The sequence below is a fragment of the Grus americana genome, chromosome 4, assembly GCF_028858705.1.
Source record: "Grus americana isolate bGruAme1 chromosome 4, bGruAme1.mat, whole genome shotgun sequence".
NCBI lineage: Eukaryota > Metazoa > Chordata > Aves > Gruiformes > Gruidae > Grus > Grus americana.
In genome coordinates, this window is record NC_072855.1 from 35,530,961 (window position 1) to 35,546,039 (window position 15,079).

At 39.6% G+C, this 15,079-nt stretch overlaps 2 protein-coding genes across 16 annotated transcripts in view; one reads left to right on the plus strand and one right to left on the minus strand.

Moving 5' to 3' along the window:
- UFSP2 (UFM1 specific peptidase 2) overlaps positions 1 to 11,641 on the plus strand; it is an 18,000-nt gene extending 6,359 nt beyond the window's left edge. For 4 of the 15 annotated variants that reach the window (XM_054824402.1, XM_054824397.1, XM_054824400.1 and 1 more), the window contains exons 6-12: positions 406 to 598; positions 2,069 to 2,215; positions 2,673 to 2,837; positions 4,175 to 4,299; positions 6,369 to 6,445; positions 7,903 to 8,027; positions 9,443 to 9,815. In XM_054824402.1, coding sequence (XP_054680377.1) covers positions 406 to 598; positions 2,069 to 2,215; positions 2,673 to 2,837; positions 4,175 to 4,299; positions 6,369 to 6,445; positions 7,903 to 8,027; positions 9,443 to 9,529 — 919 coding nt within the window. In that variant the 3' untranslated portion in view covers positions 9,530 to 9,815. Of the gene's footprint in view, positions 1 to 405; positions 599 to 2,068; positions 2,216 to 2,672; positions 2,838 to 4,174; positions 4,300 to 5,130; positions 6,446 to 7,536; positions 7,697 to 7,902; positions 8,028 to 9,442 lie in introns of those variants that run through there. The other 11 variants (XM_054824404.1, XM_054824405.1, XR_008576920.1 and 8 more) reach the window with 10 other exon arrangements.
- Positions 10,120 to 13,002, minus strand: ANKRD37 (ankyrin repeat domain 37). The gene is made up of 5 exons (XM_054824414.1): positions 12,669 to 13,002; positions 12,173 to 12,325; positions 11,366 to 11,457; positions 10,585 to 10,814; positions 10,120 to 10,257 (listed from the first exon to the last, which is right to left on the minus strand). Exons 1-5 carry the CDS (start codon positions 12,696 to 12,698, stop codon positions 10,238 to 10,240), a joined length of 525 nt encoding a protein of 174 aa, XP_054680389.1. The 5' UTR covers positions 12,699 to 13,002; the 3' UTR covers positions 10,120 to 10,237.
- Between the last annotated feature and the right edge of the window lie 2,077 nt (positions 13,003 to 15,079).

Genomic DNA, 15,079 nt, shown 5'->3' on the forward strand with positions numbered 1-15,079 from the left:
GGTTAGGTGAAGGTGGAAAACATTAGGGTCTTCCTCTGGTTTTTTCCTTGCATTTTTTCCATAGGATTTGACTCTGAAGGATGCTAAGTGGGGTGGATAAAATGCAAATAGTCATATAGGTAACTTTTCTTTTGGCAAATACTCATAATGATTGTGTTTCTGATATGAGACCAGGGTACCTGCACTTTGGAGGGTTGAATCACTAGGAAGTAGTTTCTGTTTGCAGACATGCTTTGAGTAAAGCATGGTGAGGTTCTGTCTTTCTCTGTGGGAGTGGAAGCACGGAAGCAGTAAGTTCATCAGACCAGGTCCAAGTATGCATATAAGTATTGTATAACTATCAGAGCTATGAGAGAAAATGATCCACCATCACTGTTCTTAAATATTCTCCCTTTTACTTTGCAGGGTACAAAATCTCCTAGTGAAAGCAATTCACAGGCAATTAACTGACATGGAAAGATGTATCATGAAATATATGAAGGGAACATCAATTGTGGTACCAGAACAATTTCACTTCATGTTACCAGGAAAAAATCATCTTGTAACAATCTCGTATCCTACAGGTATTTCAGATGATCAATTGGAAAGTTACAGAAAGGTAAAGGCAACAAATACTAATGGAACATCATCATCATTTATTATTATTATTGTAAGCGAAGCAGTGGTAAAGCTTTTCATTTAGCCAACATAGAATAAATAGTAACAGATACTACTATTTTTTAATTTTATTATAACTGAAGTAGTATACTGAATATGGAAGCTTGATTTATTAGCAGTTATTTTATAAAATGTATCAGATCTCTGTTGTTCCCTTGCAAAATTGAAACTTTAACTACATAGGTTTTATCTAAATTATACTTCTGGTACTGTATTCTCTGAATTTCTTCACTTCCATAGTAGAATATCAGATTACTTGTAGCCTGTTATCGCTTTCAGGCTTTAACATGTGTCCTGAAAGAGTTAGGGTTGGGGTTTTTTTGTTTGTTTTGGTTTCTTTCTTGAGGTTGGCTGTTCTTTTGTTTGGGGGGGGGGATGGGGGGGACGGGAGCGGGAGCTGCTTTCTGTGGCTTACAGCTGACCAGCCTTAGCTAGCTTTTGTTTGGTTGGGTTTTGCCTTCTGGATTGGCACATGTAGAAAAAGGAATATGGATGAGGTGGAAAAATATTGTGATGGTTTCGGATTGAGATATGTACTTGGCGGATACCAGTTCAGGTCACACAGTTACCCATACTGAGAGTGGAGAAAGAATCTTCTGCTGTCTTAAAGGTGTAGAAGCCATGGGGATTTTTCATTTTTCTTCTTCCATGTGAAACATTTATATAAAACTTAATCTCTGCCTTGCATTTGCAGAGGCCTCAGGCACTGGTGGCACATAAGTCTTTACTGCTCGCTGTCTTCTGTTCACCTTTATCCACTGATTGCTACAGGTTACTGTAGCTAATGAGTTCAGTGTTGGGTCATCTGCGTAAAATGTGTTGCCTGTGTTACACACGTTATCCTAGATGATCTCATCATTCCTTTCGCTCTTAAGCTCTGTGAAATAAGACAATATATCTATTTAAATGTGGTTAAATGTGCTTAAGAGATTTTAAAAAATAGACTGAATCTGCTTAAACCATAAGCTCAGTATCTTTACTCTGTCTCAGTATGTGGTATTTGTACGTCTTCAATATTAGTTAATATTATAATTCAGAGTGTTTATATCTACACTACTGCATGGGTAAAACTGTAATCCTTTTCTGTTATGGTGTATTTTACCATACTTTCATAAGACACTTATCAGTCATGATATCTTGAGTGGGGCTTCAGCAGCAGGTGTTATCTAACAGGACCGCATAAAATAGCGGGCCCTTCAGATAAGGAGGTAAGCCTGTGTGAGCTTCCTTTGAGAGGTGAGATCTAGTAGTAAACATACATGCTGAATATTAATACATTAATCTGCTTAATTAAATTTACTAAACTGTTCTCTTAAAATTGTTCATGTCTCTATTGTTACTTACAATGTGGTGTTTCTCTTGATTGAAAATTTGAATTGTGCTCTTTATTTTTATTCTAACTTGCATGTAGGAATTACATGGGTTATTCAATCTGCCTTGTGACAGACCATATTTCAAGAGAGCAAATGCTTATCATTTTCCAGATGAACCATATAAAGATGGATATCTCAGAAATCCACACTTACATCTTAATTCACCTGGTACAGAGTCTGGTATGGTAAGTTTAAAATGAAGCATTTGTAAGAAAGTATTTTTATTTTTCTGAAGATTTGTTGTTAAAAGACGTAATTTAGACAGTCAATATTGTATAGGTGAGAGAGAGTGAAGTAACAGAATTGACCTTTTAAGCAAAAGGGCTTCTCTGCACAAAATGGCATTGCTTTAACTATATTTGTCCCAAAGAAATTGCATTTTCTTGGAAAAGGATGTACACATTTTTAGCACGTATTTTGAAAGTTTCTCAGAACCAGGACAAGAAACTAAAGCTATGAATGGAGATGTTTAGGAGACAAAAAAAGGAGGAGTAATTATGCATGAATAACAACCCTTCAGTTCTTCCAAAGATTGCAATCCCCAGCTGAAAGCTTTTACAGTGCAAGTGACAAGTCATATGACTTCTCTCAGTACAAATTAATCTGATCACAGTTGCATCGGTTTTATCTCTTTCTGTGCAGGTTTATTTGGTACATGGAATATATAGTTATCACCACTACATGCAGGATCGGATTGATGACAGTGGTTGGGGCTGTGCCTATCGGTCTTTGCAGACAATCTGTTCTTGGTTCAAGCACCAGGGTTACATTGATACGCCTATACCAACACACAAGGAAATTCAACAGGTACCAAACATTCAGGCAGATTAATTGTCTTATGCATATTTCTTTAGAAAAGTTTGTATGGATTATTTTTAAAATACCAAATTCATATATTTTAGACTTCAGATTTGTGTGATATTTTTAATTTACCTCTTAAATTGAATTGTAGTAGTTCTGAATTACTCTTTTTAACAAGTTTTATTATAGGAATCTGTCTCCAAATGTTTGTCAGTGTCAGGTGACATTATCTGTACAAATAAGGCTCATTAAAATAGTCTTTGAAATGTTTCCTTGGATTAATGTTCTATTAGAAGCTCAGATTATGACACTTTCACTGTTTTTGCCAACAAAGAACCCGGTGTGCCATATTAAAATCAGTTTTAAAACTGACTTTTGTCTTCAGTGACAGCTGGATTAGTCCCCAGATGCTATGCACTGATTTACTGCTTTCTTTTGCAATTTTGTCTTTGAGAGTAGTGGGCTTTTCCTGGTTTTTGAACTCTCCTTCACTTCTTTTTCTATTGTGAATTCGAGTGCGTACCTGGATGTGTTCGTTTCTGTTAACACACTGAAGAAAAACTGTAGGCTTGGGTGGTTAATATGGTATGCCTAGCAAGAAATACTGCAGTTATCTTCAGTCTTCTAAAAATAGTTCTTTATTTACTGAACATTTTTAGCAAAGTTTGATTCAGTTCATAAAATGACTTTCATCATATGTAACAGGGATGTGAGCACTAAAGTTAAAACTGCATTTCCTGAACGTTTCTCAGCCCCCACCTCAACCTAAAAGCAATTGAAGACTATACACCCCTGAAGTATTTTTTAGAGCTCTGAAGTCTACTGCCCTCTTCTGGAAGATTTTGTGGGCTTTGTATCCTGGGCGGAAAAGGTACCTCTCAAGTGCTGCATGTAACATAAAAGCCTCAGAGTGGAGAAGAATTTAAAATGAACCACAACCTTCAGCATATTTCAGTGGCCTCTTCCTCAGAGCACTATTTTATGGGTTGTGTTCTGAGATGCTTTGAATGGAAATCCAGGTACTTAAGTCTGTGAATTCTGCGGTACAAATGATGCACTCCAATACTACACAGCTCAGTGCTCACCATCCCAGCTTGAAGTCTGCCTGTGGACCTGGGGTTGTATTCTGTGTTTATAAGCCCTGTTCTGTATTAGTGTTTGAGTGACGTTTCCAAAACAGTACCACAATGAATGAGTTCAACAACCACTTGTCTGCTTTTGACCAGCTAGGTTCAAAACACATTTCCACATATATAAACCAGCTTTGTTCACAAAAAGTGGTGGAATTGCCTAGTATATGTTGTTGACATTTGTTTTTTCTCTTTCATCGTGATGTTGCAAAGGCACTGGTTGATGCTGGAGACAAGCCCGCAGCATTTGTTGGGTCATGGCAATGGATTGGCTCGATTGAGGTACAGCTTGTTTTGAATCAGCTTTTTGGAATAACATCAAAAATATTATTTGTCAGGTAAGAATCAATATGTGGTTAATAGCTCAGTAATTATTAAAAAGACTGAATGCCTTAAAATGCAAATTACCATTACAATACATAGGATAATAGGCATAATAAAAGAGATAATAAATCTTTTAAGGGTTCCTTGTTTATAAACCCTGTATTTCTGCCTTTGGTTGTGCTAAGTGCTTACAAATGAAGGTGTTGCTAAATTTCTTGTGGGCTTGGGGTTCCAGTTTGCGATTGGTATAAATTACTTAATGATATCCAAACTGTGGAATTCAGCCTAGTCCTTTGCACCACAAACATAATTTTTGAAGCAGGTACGCAGTCTGGCGGCCATAATGAACTGACTGCACACTGACAGTAAATTATTACTTCGTCCACAGACCTAACCTATCAGTTCAGGATTGAGGCAAATTGCTGAGCAGCTTGGAAATAGTGTGACAGATAAAACGAGGGATTTTTTTCCATTCTGACAATCTGACACTCATACACAATAAAGAACCCTACAAATATATTTGGGAGAAATAATGTTCAGCATTTATCAAAAGTAAAATGGCTGGATTTTTATCATTTAGGCAGTACTAAGCAGACTAACAAATCACTGAACGTTTGAGGATAGATACAATCATGAAATAAAGAATATATGCTGCCTTAGCATGTATGAAAATTCTAGTCAAATGAAATACTACTCATGAGTTATGTTTATTTAGCATAAATTCTACTGTAAATATTCTAAAAGAGCATGTGACCGTTGTGATTCTTAATGTGGGAGGAAAGTAGTTTAGTTCTTCAGTATTTTGTAAAGCTTTATACAGCCAATTTTAATCTTTTTTGTTCCAGAGCTTATATTTGCAGATGATCCACCTATTATTTATAGCAGCTGTGACAGGCCCAGCCAGTATGAAGGTTTTTATTCCTGCATGTAAGAATATAGAATAGATTCCTTTGTGAACTGGGTAGAATTGCTCATAGAGCTGCTACAAGGGAGCACAAATGTTTTTCAGGATTACGAAAAGCCAACATCACTACCACGCTGAGAAGTGTCGCATCTTTTTCAGCTGGTCACTGGCAGTGGATAGCATTTATGTCTTGGGCTTATTTCCAGCCAGCACCTCTAACTCTATGGAAATAAGACTTCAGAGCTGCACCAGCACAACTGGTACTGAATCTGTTCTCATAAATACACCATTGCCCAGAGTACCGGTTTTGTATTCTGTCTGCACTTAATCCATCTCTCCAGGAACTTGAGAAGCAGGCACGCAGGCTTTCTTTGGCTTTTTAAAAGGTTAACCTTTCAGAACTGTATGAAGAAATACAAAGACAAGATATTAAAAAATCTGTGTAATTTCCTTGCCGAGCTTCTGTCACCACTTTTGAGAGTGCTGTCAGCATTCTAAGGGGAATATAAGTCTCCATCAGATGTATGGCTTCAGCTCCGAATCCTGGAGTACGTGCACGTGTTGTGTGTGTGCCTCTCGCTTCCATGGAGACTTCTTTTGTCTGGTCCCCATGGTTGAAAAGGAAAGCAGGGAGATTATAGCAAAGCTCAACTGAGTGTTGCTTTGGACAGATTACTAATGTTGTTTGAGATTTGGTTTTTAAAGCCAGCTGCGGTATGAGTACTGCAATTGCTTGTGCAATTACGGGGGAAACCTATCTTAAGAGATGTTGTTATAAAAACCTTCATCAACACCTTATTTTTGTTATGTTTCTGCTGAAGTTCTGTTACTTCAGACTCCCCCTTGCTGACAGCTGTAGCCAGGCTGTTTCTCAGCTGCTTGGAGGGACGTGTTGGGGTTTACCAGCTGTTCCCTTGCTGTGGGAGACAAGCAGCAGACACATTAGAGAAGCTGGGTGACTCCAGGTGCTCCAGGGCTAACTAGGCTTACAGCAAATTCATTGGTCCAACCAGAATCTGTAAGTTGCATTAAAAACCTTTTTCAGATTGCCCCAGGATGCTTACACAGAAAAACTCTAAGCCACTTTCTAATCGGTTACTTATGCAGTTAATGAGTATAACGGATAATTAGAGAATTAAGCCTAGTGAGGATGACAAACCTGTTGTTTTTCTTACCTAGCCAGGGTTCTGAACTAGCATTACAGGGAAGAGAGCTCGCTAATCATTTCAAGACTGAAGGCACTCCCATTATGATTGGTAAGTGCTTGAGTAGTGAAGAATGCCAGTGAAAGTGTGCGGCCTCCCTGTGCCAAATTTCATTTCAGTTAGAACTCAGTTTACTGTACAAGACTTAATCAAAACTCTACATGAATTAAAAATTACGCTTTCCCCATGGGAGCCTGGAAAACGACACAATTTAGTCTGGCTGGTATCTTTTCACTCAGTATTCCTCTATAGCTCAGTATTAAACCTGGTAACAAAAGTCAATCTAAATGGTGTTCTTAAAAACTGCTGTTAAAGTCAGAACTTGAGAGCTAACTTTGGCTCTCTAGAGGAGCAGAAGTTCATACAGTTCCCCAAAACTTCCCGTCACAGAGGAGCAGTGTTTATCTGGCTTTGAAGGTGTTATCCAAATTCTTAAGACCAGTTTTAATAATCTGAAATGTTGGTAGCCTAAGAAATGCCATTCATAAGAACACTGTAACTTTAATTGAACTGTTTCCAAAAAAGCTGTGGTTTAGAAAATGAAGAATATTGAAAATACCATTTTCAGCTTTAATAAAATTTTAATTTTAGCCATTTTTGCAACCTGTGTCTGGCACTCCATATAGTGTTACCGTCTAAAATTAGAGGTGCTGGAAGTCCAGATTTTGGTATTCTTGGCTTTTCAGCAGCCTTTTTTTCTGAATTTCAAGAATTTAGACTCCCAAATTGAGAAGTCTTTTAGTTTGTTACTTATCCTTCCCTGTTATGCTCTCTTGTAGATTGGTTTAATTTTTGTTGTTGGAGGGGCAGAGGTTGACTTTTTGGGGTGGGTTTGGGGGATTTTTTTTTTTTTTTGCTTGTGTTCTTTTGGGGTTTTTGCAATTCCTGTCTGTTGTGTGGAGGCATTACTACAGTATCCTAAGGATGTAAATGCCTCCTGCTGTCTGGAAGGAACATGCAAGAGTTGACCTATGGCCAGCTCATCGAAACAGCCCCTTTCCCTGTTTGCAGGCTAGAGAAAGGGGAGTCAGAAATTACTACTCTGCCCCTAATATCCACTGATGGCACTTAGCAGAAAGCAGCAGACAACCCTTATCTGGAGATTCTGATTTCTGTTCTGATTTTAGTCCTTTTATAACCAGGAAGTTTTCCAGATTCCCTTTCTACGGTTAAGTTTCTTTAAAGAAAAAGTGAACAAAGCAGATGTTTGAAATATTCTTGACTTCATCTGGTGGAAGTGCTGAGGATTTAACCCACCTTGCTGACATTGAAGATATTTGGAAAGTAAATTCTTTAGTTGTAGTAAGTAAAGTAAAATAGTAATCTTCCCTAGTTGTAGTAAAGATACGTTGTTTAATAATGTGAAGAATCTTATGTAGGACAGTTTCAGAATCATTTTGATAACCAAGTTAATCTGTTAACAGAAAGTGTTGATGTACTTTGGCTAAATGCGCAAGCCTAAAATATCAGTGAAAAATTTTCAGCAATTTGTGTTCCTCATATTTTAGGTGGAGGTGTTTTGGCTCACACAATATTAGGAGTGGCTTGGAATGAGATTACAGGGCACATAAAATACTTGATTCTAGACCCACATTACACTGGAGGAGAAGATTTGCATGTTATTTTGGAAAAGGTGAGGCTCGATGCACACACAATATATATACACACACACACACGTATGTGTATACGTATATAAACAAATAATGTACAGCCAAATACAAACTGGCTGTTCTATGGCTTCTCCATTCCTTACAGTGGAAGTGCTGATCCCAGTTAACCTGCATATATGCTGCTACTTGCTAGTTTCTGAAACTGTGTCTTTGGGGAAGACATATTGGGTCAGCAACTACATAAAGTTACTATAGTACAAAGCAATGTTCTTTACTTTCTCTGACTTAAACCATCTCCCCTTTTACCCAGTAATGTATATAATAAATGTTTGGTATTTTGAATGGAACAGAAAAATCTGTTTAGTGTGTCAAATGCTGTTACTGAAGCAGAAAAGATAACCATTTATTTAAAAATTTTATATTTAATGCAACAGTAGGCATTCTCAGATCAGGCCTTAAACTAAGTTTAAAGAACAGGTACTGAGCTGTTTTGAAAATCTGGGAAAACACTAAAGAACTGAAGGGTGTGTAATGTTATTTCCATATTTAAAGCTATTAAAAGGAATGACATGGCACATTACAATACTGTAAACATACTGTCAGAAACATAAACTGTGAAAGTGGCTAAATCATCTTGTTGGTGTAAGTAATCAATTTCTGTTCTTCATGTTAAGTTGCAAATACCAACTTTTATTTCATATCCTTAATTTGATACCCTTGGTTTGGGTGCAACTAAAAGAGCTGTTGAAGAGCCCTGTAAAAGGTCAAACTTGACATGAATCCAGAAAGAAACAATTTCCAAGGAACGTGTAGAACCAAAGGCTGTTAACAGCGATGAGGTGTTCACAAATGGTCCCAGAGGATAAAATAGAACTCACTTCCTCATCAAAAGTGGCAGGGGAGAGGAGGAATGGAGGTGGACTGTAAGTTTGTAGCTCTCTTCTTCAAAAACACCTTATAGAATGATGTGGTACTCTGCAAACTTTAAGAGCTTTGTTAGACTGTTTTTCTGGTAAATCGTGATTACCAGCACACCTCCTGATATCAAGAGCTCTGGCTCTGAAATACCGTTACCAAAGCTAGTAAGGATTCGTCAAGACAAGAGAAATGGAAACTGTGAGTGTGATAGAGTTTCAGAACAATAGTAGTCTCTCTGGAGCAGCAAAAGGTAGTGGGAAGGGGGGAAAGAGATGCTACTTTTTAGGAACTGAGCTGGGGTGGGGAGGGAGGAAGGGGGAGAGAGAGGCTCTGTAAAGTGTTTGCCATTAATGTGTTTCCAAGCTTGTAGAGAACTTTCTAAAAATTGCGTGTCACTGCATTCTATAGAATTCATACAGTTTAGAGTAAAATTAGTAAAATAAAGTAGATCCAATAGTAGTAGATAGGAAAAACAGAATTCGTAGCGTTTAAATTGACTATCTCGCTTTTTCTTGGACAGGGCTGGTGTGGATGGAAGGGCCCAGAGTTTTGGAACAAGGATGCCTATTATAATCTGTGCCTACCTCAACGACCAAAAACTATTTAAATTCCACTCTAATGCTGGAACATGCTAAGCCAGAATACTAGGTGATCTAGATACAACTGTCTTGTTATTTATCAAAATAATGCTTTAATTCCATCGAAACCTGTTGAAATAGAAATGTTGCTTGAGTAATTTAAATTAAGAATTATTTTTTTTAAATGAGACCTCTAAAAATAAGAGTTATACACTTATTAGATAACTAATACTCTTTTGGCTAGGACAACTTTGTGTTTATATAGCATTGTTTGTTATGCTAGAATCTTTACAGATTAAATGTCCAATCCTTTTATTTTATGGAATTCTTTCTTGCCAGAAACCTTTCAGGTTCTGTATAGCCAGCTGTCTAGTGTGCTATGAATCTGTTCAAAGGCAGCATTTGCTGCTGGTGCTGTCAATAACAGCATTTTAGAAGAGGAGTGGGAGAAAAATGGCTATATGTACTGAATTTTATAAACACTATGAGAGAATTAATTGTTACATGCTCATTTATTTACAGCTGTATGAATACAATACAACTATTGTGGGGGGGGGGGGAAATAACCACAACCCAGTAGTCTTCTCTAAGAAGTAAAAATAAATGAGCTTTCCTCCTTCTCAGAAGGAGATGATGTACCAGCATCCACCTGGCTGCTTAATGCACAGTCCAGTCATGTTTCTTCAGCCTTCGCCTTCCCCTTGATTTCATTTTGGGATTACAAGGTGTTTCTTTTGTCAGCTAGGAGACAAGATATCTGTCGTATGAACAAACAAGAATAAGTCTGTATCTAATGCCATCAAAACATTAGGATACAGGTGTGGTGGTGTAAAAGATACTGCTTGTGAGCTACTCCATCAGTACATCAGTAAAAGTATCTAGGCTTTCTTCCCCCCCGCTCCCCCATGTTAAATATACTATCCATTTGTGACAAGACCATAACCTTAAATACCTATGCAAGTTGATCTTTACTAGGAGGCTTCTAAATCCAACTGTTATCTAACACCAGATTTACTTTAATGCCAAAAGCATTAAAAAAAGGAAAAATATTCTGGATTGTAATAAGCCACTGGTTATTACACACCATCTGATCTTCTCCTCTTCCTGCTTATGGCTCTGCTAGTTTCACTTTCTTGCTTCTGTGAAGCTGGATCCTCTCTTGGCCAGCCACGTCTGTCACTGAGTGAGTAGCCAGACTGTCCTCTCAGTTTCATCCTCTGAGTGTGCTGAACTGTTGTGAGGAACTTGGCACATTCCAGAAAACCATAAGCCATTGCGAGGTCTGCTGCTGTTTGTCCACTGTTGTTGCACAAGCTGAAACACAGAATTAATAATAACCATTCCACTAAATTGGAATATATGTTATGAGCAAGCACTGATCAAGATTAATTAAGTGGTAACTTTAGGCAGAAGTATAAAAATAAGTACAGGAGAATGAATAGCAGGAAGGCATGTCAAGGATAGCATGGGGCTCTACTCATACAGAGGGCTGCTATTAAATGCAACAAGGAAGAATTATTTTAAAATAAATTTGTCACCCAATAATGCCTGGCTTAGCATATCAGAAAGGCAAGGGGAAGGTGAGCACAGCATTAGTCAGAATGGAAAACTAACAAGGAGAACTTAGGATCAGGAATATTCTCTTAGCAGTTACTACAGAGGTTTTTAACATGGAACTAAACAGTAGCGTATGCTCTGCTACTTTGGTGTTTATGTCTGTGGCAGTTTTTAATACTGCTTGTATGACTGTAGTCATGCTACGTTTACACTCTTGGCACGCACACTCTGAATGAGAAAAAGGGCTGTGTAAAATACGCATATCCTTTGACATTGTTACATGCAATCATTTCAGTATCTCAACTTACTCAATTTTGGCATCACCGGCAACAAGAAGAGCAAGACATTCCAAACTCCCAACTTTTGCTGCTTTATGAATCGGGGCTTCTCCAAGGCAATCCTAAAACCACAGTGTACATATAGCAGTCATTTGAAGAAAGGGGAATAGGATGAAGCTATCATCTTCTCCAACATGACTGTTAATGGAGTGTTACTCTGTATACCAGTTTGTTGTGAGCTGAGATTAAAGGAATATAGCTAGTAAAGCATACTCAGTAACTGCCATTAAATGTTCAGTATATTCATCACGGCGAAGTAGAAATACTGTCCTTTGCAATGCTCCTTGTTTAACCTTTACCTTCTAAAAGATTATTTACACAGAATAAACTCTGTATGCTGATTAACAGCATCTTTCAGCACTGTTGAGGGGTTGCTGTGACAAACGGCTTGCTGCTACCAGCTCAGAGGTGTAAGCAAATAAAACTTTGCAACTAGAGGAAGAATCCTTATGTTTACTGGAAGTAGGGGCAGAAATTCAGAGGAAAAAAGGAATACTTATTTGTGTAAAAGAATTAAGTTCTTTTGACATCTGCATGCAGTGCTGTAAGTGTGAAAATTGCATTATATGTAACAAATGAAATAGCTGATGCGATATAGATAGGATTTCTGGTTCATGCTAGAATAAGGTTACTCTAAGCAACCCCAGATACCTCATGCAATACAACTGTGTATATGAAACCTCTCTTAGATTAAAAAAAAATTAAGTAAATAATATAAATTGGATTTACTGACATGCCAGATTAGAAGTGAGAGAAACAAAACTTTAGTATTTCTACCTGTTGGTTCAAATTTGCTCCTGTCTGCAGTTGCCAAAGTAGGAAAAAAGCTTCACCGCCACAAGCAGCCAAGTGAGCAGGAGACTGACCAAAGGCATCTGCAGGTGCGTTCACACTGGTTCCTGCCTCAAACAGATTGCTGAAGCTACCAGCCTAAAATAAACAAGATACAAAAAAAAAAACCCAACCCCACACAATGTTATTGCCAGTCTAAGCCACGCAAGTCTTAAGAACACCGTATTGTAGCAGAAAACATCCCCCTCACAAATCACCGGACCTCTATGTTTCTTGAGAATGCCCCTTTGTAAAACAGGAAAAAAAAAAAAGGGCATCCAAGCATGACTTTCTTGGCTTTTAATCTCTTAGCCAGAAATACTGATGGACATCGGCAGTGCCCCAACTCTGCAGCAACCCCAGGCAAACCAGTTCGTACAGCTGCGTGGCCGGGCCCCCCTGTTAAGGCAGAAACAACGGACGCACCTTCCCCAGACCTCACCTCCGAACTGCAATCCAGCATCATCACCATCGCCTCCCTTTGCTGAGCACGCCTGGCTCTCACGGCTCCGGGCCGGCCCGTCAGGAAGCTGTCCCTCTCCGCCGCGCCTCGCCAGCAGCAACACAAGGGGAACCCCTGGCCACAACCCCCGCCCACTGCCGGGAGCCGGCTGCGGCACGTACACAAACACGAGCACACGGGCGGAAAACCGCCGGGCTGGCCCCGATTGGCCTCCCCGGGGGCGCTGCGGGGCCGCCGGCGCGGCGCCGGGAAGCAGGGCTTGCGGCAGGTGGGGCGGCCATGGCGCGCGGGGCGGCGCGGCACGTCCCTCACACACTCGCACGCGCGGTCCCTCAGCCGCGGGAGGGGCGGGAAGGAAGGGCGGCTGTCCCTCCTTCCACAGAGAGCACAGCTCCGGCTGCCCCACGCACCCACCCGTGAGAAGGGGCCTCTGGAAACTTCTCCCGACCTTGTCATCAAGGGACGCGTGGTTTCACCCGAAACCCCAGCCCTTCCAGTTAACCATGCTGTATATTAATCATTTTATCAGCTTGTTTGCTCTTGCCAAGCACAACTTCCAAAGTGGTTCTGCCACTTCACTGACTTTTCTCCCAAAAAAGCGTAAGTCAGCATAAAGAAACCCCTGCTGTCTTCTGCCCCAGCTCTGCCCAGACGCCAAGGCATGACAAACGGAGCCGTCTGTCAAACCCACGGCTCCCACTTTGCGTATGCGTTACAGCAAGTTCATTGCCTGTCTGGGTGGCACTGCATGTGGTGGCAATTGCAGTGGTCAGGGTAGCTGCCTGTTACATCGCTGTTCAAAACACATCTGCAAAAACAGAATTTTCATTTTCACTTGAGCAGTGGATATCCCAGAGAGGGTCAGACGTACCGTACGCGCCAAGCTCACAAACGAGCTTTCCACCTATAGACCAGCCACAGCCACACTCAAAGACGGTTACCATCAACAAGAATTGCTTGAAATCTATTTTGAACATGGTGACAGCGACATTTCATGGTGAAACCTGCTTTCCCCCTGCACAGCGTTAGTACTCGGTGTCCTTGCCTCGTCACCGACTGCTGAAGTTTTCAAAAATAACTGCATAACTTCATTTTAAAGGGCACAATCTTTGCTCAGATTATGTTTAAAAGCAACTGCCTGTCCTCTCCATGCTGTAAAATCCAATCTGACAGAGGATTCAGTTACCACTAATCATGCTTCATAGTTGAAAAGCCTGAAGAGAAGAGCATCTTAACCCAGTGTCCAAGGTATACACAATTCTGTTTCCTTAGCACTACGGTATTTCCTTCTGTGTCAGATGCCTACATATGTCTTACAGAAGTTAATTATAATCACTACCATCATTTAAAAAAACCCTGGAAATCAAGAGTCATGTGTTAAAAAAAAAAAAATTCATGGTTTTGATAAACAGAGTTAAGGCAAAAGAAGCTTAAAAAGGTTCCTTTAGGGTATATATAGTTCTGAAATAAATGCACAAACATTATGACAATTACCTCCTGCTTCTCCTATGGGAAATCAAATATAAATTATTGAAGTAGTGGAATATGAAGATATATAGTATCATTTTTAAAGGTGCAGAAATCCAGGTAAATAGGCAATGTATCAATTCAGCAGAATTATTTCAGGAAGTGACAGCTTTCACCTCTCCTTTCATATGGAAAAAAATACACCTGTGTAATTACCAAATGTTTTTTTCCTGAACAGCTAGCCAAGCAAATTAGTTAACAAACAAAATCCCTACACTTCTACCCATGCATTGTGAGGGATGAAATATCTCTGCACAGATGCCAGAAATCCACAGCCATTATTTATGCAACTATAAAGACTCTTCTGAAAACATGCATATCCGGAAGTAGCTGAAGAGTAAATAGTCTTGGATGGCCCAAGAGGGTTTTTTTAAAGACCTTCCCTCCCCTACATTACCTCAGCAATTCACAGGTTTCAAGCTGCACCCGAGGAATCCCATCTTTCCAGCCTAACCACCTACACAAACTCTTGCATCCTGCCAGCCACAACTCTTCAAATTCTTGCTGTCAATTAGTTCTTGAGCTTCGCCCCACGTTTTGCTTGCCTCATTAATGCCTGCAAAACTCTTCTGCCTCTGAATAACTGATACTTGTATTGATTATAAACACAGATGTAACAGTTCTGATCTATTTTGTATGGCCCAGCTGCAGTGCCACTTAAGGACAAGGCTTCTGGGGTACAGCTGTCCTGGAACAGCTGGAACAGCTGACTCACTAAAAATGCCTCTGCGCTTCGTATCTCAGACTACACATCTTGCATAGGTATCAAGAAAACAAAATTGGAGAAACTGGTCCTAATAAATGTGTGTGAGCAATCGGATAAACCAAGGTGTGCTGTTGAATCTCACGCCCTGCAGCATCAA